This window comes from Rhipicephalus microplus, chromosome 2 (assembly GCF_043290135.1).
Source record: "Rhipicephalus microplus isolate Deutch F79 chromosome 2, USDA_Rmic, whole genome shotgun sequence".
Lineage (NCBI taxonomy): Eukaryota > Metazoa > Arthropoda > Arachnida > Ixodida > Ixodidae > Rhipicephalus > Rhipicephalus microplus.
In genome coordinates, this window is record NC_134701.1 from 139,829,297 (window position 1) to 139,834,640 (window position 5,344).

At 44.5% G+C, this 5,344-nt stretch overlaps 1 protein-coding gene across 2 annotated transcripts; it reads left to right on the forward strand.

The window, feature by feature from the left end:
• The first annotated feature begins 252 nt into the window (after positions 1-252).
• On the forward strand, positions 253-3,966 carry LOC119170697 (uncharacterized). Of its 2 annotated transcripts, none has more exons than XM_037421936.2 (3): positions 253-390; positions 2,198-2,639; positions 3,778-3,966. In XM_037421936.2, exons 2-3 carry the CDS (start codon positions 2,209-2,211, stop codon positions 3,848-3,850), a joined length of 504 nt encoding a protein of 167 aa, XP_037277833.2. In that variant the 5' UTR covers positions 253-390; positions 2,198-2,208; the 3' UTR covers positions 3,851-3,966. The 2 variants fall into 2 exon arrangements, with proteins under 2 accessions (XP_037277833.2, XP_037277834.2); XM_037421937.2 differs by having other exon boundaries at positions 3,781-3,966.
• The last annotated feature ends 1,378 nt before the right edge of the window (positions 3,967-5,344 follow it).

Below are 5,344 nucleotides of genomic sequence, written 5' to 3' on the forward strand. Positions count from 1 at the left end.
GCCGCACGCGAGTTACGTATGTGCCCTGTCCCCGGGGCAAAACCGTTTCTCTTGGGGCACCAGGGGCATTCCTGCGAGAGGATCCGTTCCAGGGACCGCGGCCTACACTTGTTGCAAGGGCAGGTCCGATGAAGGGAGAGGGGCCCTGTTCAAGGGGTACAGCCACCACCGCCCCCAACGAGGTGGCTTGCATTTTCGAGGATCCGTAATTAAATGGGCGTACTGCCACCGGCGTCATTTGTCGTCGGCTCGTGGTCGTCGCGACCTTGAGACTGACAGCCAGAGCGCGTCCCGCTCGGCGGTTCGTTTAAAAAGCCACCAACCGGCATGGCTGAGATCACTGCCGTCTCGCACAGCGACTCAGTTCCAGTCTCGAGATTCCCCGCAGAGGTGAGTCTGAGCCGATCGCTCTCTTGGCTTGCTAGCGACGGTGTGTGGGTCTTCATTCGGAACCGCGTCTCTGGATTGCGGGCGTTTCTGCATAATGTCGGATATGGGCGCTGGGTGAAAATATACGTGCCGGCCTTCGGTCATCGATCATACTTCGTGGTCACTTTCCTTCAGCATCCATACTCATTTCACTAAGAGCCTTTTGTCTTTATTGTCGTTAATTTTGAATAGACAACGTGCTTGTTGGCGAGACAAGTTTTGAGACTTTGGTGATCACTCACATTGAAGCTCGCTTGGTTCGTTGTCCGAGTAATGGGATCATCTGAGAGGCGCTTCGTATCACATGATTGAGCGGCCGTTTTGGAGAGAGCATTTCTACGCAAGGAGGCATCAGAGATGTCACGCTAATGGGCAGGTTAGTGTAGCATATCTCAGCACTTCTTGTTGAATGCATGAACGCTAATAATAATTTAAGTCTTTGTATGCCTATCTTCACTCGTCCTCCAGTATCTGAGCAACTTTATTTATGGGTTGAGCAGAGACGTCGAAAGTTATTACTTCATTCTTACTGGTATGTCTTATAACTGGTAGATTCACGACGTAACACTGCGATATACTTTGCTTACCTGCGCATGCCATGTATCGGTAACTGCTTGTAGAGCTTTTCTCATTCTTGACGTCAGCTCTAAGAACAATTTGATGAACTTTGAGCACAGGGGGAATAACAATGCACATGAATCCAGCGTTTTCTCTTTTTTTTGCAACTTGGCGCCCATCGCCGTATATTGTATGCCATAATTCTTGGATGGTGACATTGCCAAGCAGATATGTGATTCTATGTTTGCTGTGAAAGCCACAGGGTGGGCGTATACATGAGTAGTGCGAAATTGGTTACTTATACATCGCGGTACTAGATTTTTCACTCAGTCAACGTAAAATAATCGGCAAGTTTGCGAGAACCGTTGCGATTGTAGACGTTTTTGACTCACACTGCACTTGCAGCAGGTGGTGAAAGGGGTTTCTATTTGTAAACGGGGCCATTCTCCTTCAGTTTGTTGAATCTATCTTTCTTTCTAGTTGGCATAAATGCTGCAACTAGCAGTGCGAAACGTTATCTATTACTTCTTCCTTGTGAGTAAGTAACTACCGATGCTCTCTTCATATGCAGAGGGGGTTAATTCGCAGATAAAGTTATGTACAGAGCTTCGGGATCAGCTGAAGATTGAGGGAAGACAAAGACAAAATAGGGTGATGGTGCGGAAATAAAAATGAAGCGATAACATTTGGTACGCTTTCTTGCGGAAGCATAAAAAACTTTTAAAAAAGATAAATAATATTTCAAGCTAAATTGTGCGCAGCTGCTGCTGAAGAGGTTGGACGATCTTTCATGTTCTATTGTTAGAGAGCTAGCTCCTCCCCACAAATTAAAGATGATAGATATTCGTAATATTGTGTACGGTAAACATTTCAGTACGCAATACTCAATATATCAACGAAAGGTATTGTGCTAGTGAATTTTTCGAATTTCTCCATTCAAGACTGATGAAGCATATATGCGTGAGAGAGACGCTCGTGAATGCACCCGACGGATGCAGACATAAGAAATAATAAAACATTGCTGATCCCTTTACCCACTGTGAAGTTTATATATCATGCACTTGCACTCAAGCCGCTGCGCAATAAGTTCAATGCTATCTGCTTATCAAATGCAAGCTAAATATTGGAATTGATTGGTAAACGTGTGTTTGACTTATTATGCTACTAATATGTCCTGTTTGATGCAAGGTTTCATTCGTTGCCGGCGCAGGCTATAGCACGATGAACAGGCTTGTGGTAGCTCTTTTTGCCGCGGTGGCGCTGGTCGTCGTCGACCATGCCAACGCCGGCTACCTGCTCGGAGGCACCGGTGGTTACGGAGGCTTCGGTGGATTCGGCGGATCTGGCGGCTACCGTGGCTACGGAAGTGGTGGCTACGGAAGTGGTGGCTACGGAGGAGGCTATGGTGGTGGCCTCGGTAGCTACGGCGGCGGCTACAGGGGAGGTTACGGCAGCGGTGGTTACGGCGGTGGTCTCGGAAGCTACGGTGGTGGTCTGGGAGGCTATGGCGGTGGTCTCGGAGGAGGCTATGGTGGCGGTCTTCGAGGAGGCTATGGAGGTAGTGGTTATGGAGGCTATGGCACGAACTACGGAAGCGGTTACTCCAGCGGCTACGGAAGCAGCTACGGCAGCGGCTACGGAAGTGGTTTCGGGTGAGCTTCCATATCGCCTACATCCTAAACAACGCCGAACTTTTGTTCAACACTCTGAAATGCCAGTACTCGCGTTTGCTCACCGCATGCTATTCTGTACATGTGTGATATAACAATGCGGTCAAGTCAGCCGAAACAGAAGCGTCTTCATTTGTAATATAACAGCTCTGAAGACCAATTTAACTTAAGGTTCATCTACTTGGCATATTATACCTAATAAGGGACAATCAAGTTGTGTAAAAATCATTTTGGAAAAAAGTTGTGGGTGTCATGTTGAGGACGTGTGGAGATGAGTTCATCAATATCATCTATACAATATGAATGAACTTCGTCAGCAAAACTTTCAACTTGTAACTTAACCTGGCAAATATTCTTCATCATCCGGGCGTGCACGAATGATATTTTAAACCGTTGTGAACGTAGGATACCACATTCTTTATAGTTATGCATCGTTGATTAATTTTTAATAGAATTCTTATATATCAAGTCTCATAAATATATTTTTTGTAGAAATACATGATAGAGGTGTAGTAAACCATATCTAGTTTCAGATAGTTTTATAAAAACGAGAGGTGTTTCTAACTTCACGATGAAAATTTTTTCTCAAAATATTTAAAATGTACTCGGGCACACAAGTAATGTGTTGGAAACAAGTATATACACTTCAACGGGGACTTGTTTTACGCATGTATGTTGAGAGGCATTTTCGGGCAAATAATAAGTAAATAAAAAAATAACGGTGGCTGCCTATATTGCCTCAAGACTGTTTCTGTAACAAAATACGAAATAGCATTTCAGATCTTCAATATTGCAATATATCACTAGTGTGTCGCTGTAGCATTTTTTTATGTGTGTTGTCGACAGACATGAAGTAATTTATTGAATGCTGCACAGACGCATGCCGACAAAATCACAATATAAGTCAGTGTTTTGTTAATCTCGTCCCTGGCTATTTATTTTAGCCATTCCATTTACGCAGCATACCACAATTTTGTGTATTAACGCATGTTGGTAGAGCGACATCTCTTGTTCTATGAGCCCTGCCGCTACCATAGGTGCACGAAGATCAAAAGACGACTTTTATTAAACATCTTTAGCAGCAAATTGTCATAACGATTGCCACTGGTGTCCCACGCAGCAGAGGTGGCTTCGGCGGTGGCAAGTTCGGAGGTGGCAAGTTCGGAGGAGGAAAGTTTGGTGGATGGTGGTGAAGCAAGCGCACTGCCAAAGAATCGTGGAAGAATCGGAAGCCACAACGGTGTGAACGACACGAGTGAATTGAACTGTGCGAGTGGTTTGACCAATAAATGTAACTGTTTCTACTGCATACGTACTTCTTTGTACTCTATCGACCTTTTCTTTTCTGATGTGCACAACAAATAACGAGTACATTGGGAGTATCTCTACGAAGGAAGGATTGTTTAGCTTTGTTGAAGAAAAATAATTGATGTCTAACCGGAAGTACCAGTAAGAGCAGCAGGGGGCCCACATAAGAACCGGGTAGACATGTCAGTCTCGAACCGGGGAGTGTGATGAGCGGTAGGCCTGTTCATCCACGATCTCGCCGATCTACTATAGACCATCCGAAACATTGATACAGTGGCCAGTGTCCAAGGACTCAACGCCATCTCCTCGGCTGGGATACAATTGGTTCCGTCCCACTCAACACTGCCGGGCACATTTAACAATGCCGGACACAAAGCTTTAACTCACTCGAATCGAAAGCGTAATGCGCACAGACATTCATGCTTTCAAGTATAACCTCCGGGCGTTCACTATACTAATAGTAGATCATGCTGTAAGCAATTCTGCTGAATTAATTGCGTCTTTTTTTAACTGTACGCTGTGCCGTGTACTGAAGCTAGACCATCTTGTTAATATCAGGTGAGCGATCACGATTCAGCGATAACTGTGACTGCTGTATGTCTTAAAGAATAAAAACCAAGACTGCTACACAACTCATGTAATTTCAAAGCTACACAGCATTTCTACATTATTTTGTGCCGATAAGTAGTGGTACCGATGCGCCATACATCTATGGGGAACATCGTGAATAAAATTTTTACACACGTACATATATACACGTGGAAGATGTTTGATAAGGTCAAAAGGAACACTCCTTAAAGCGATTTTGAACGGTTTCGGTGTTGCTCCCCCTTCGAGCGAGAACGCAGCCTTTCCAGACAGCTAAAACCAGTAACATTCGTTTGCATGCCGGAATGTTGTATAACAAAGCAGCGTGCTATTTGGCACTGCGTGCTATAAAGGCGTAGGAGATTTTCCACACGAGTTCGTATTGTTTTTTGTTCAGGCCATCCACACAGAATGTTATTTAAGCACTAAAGTGCCGACTGAATGCTATTCAACTAAATTCAAAACCATCTCTTAAACATCGACTCGACAGTGACAAGACGATAAATCTGATGGATGACGCTCATCGCGGGAATATTGCAGACGTATGGACAGAAATGTGTGGCCTATACGAAACCAATACACGTAATCATTGCGCTCTCTACGGGTCAACGTGCCATATACCCATTCTGAAAAAAATTGCCATGAATTTTCTGATATAGCAAGTTTCGCACTTTAACCTATCCATATGTGAAATCATATCACCACTACGTTTCAGCCAAATGTGACCCAAAGCAAGATTATGAGAGCTAAGAACAGGCAGAGAGAGGCTTATGTTTTGCGACCTGTAAGAG

Coding starts and splice junctions, on each gene's coding strand:
- LOC119170697 (XM_037421936.2), top strand. CDS start 2,209: ATGAACAGGCTTGTGGTAGCTCTTTTTGCCGCGGTGGCGCTGGTCGTC. Junction 2,640..3,777: donor GGCTACGGAAGTGGTTTCGG/GTGAGCTTCCAT, acceptor TGTCCCACGCAG/CAGAGGTGGCTTCGGCGGTG.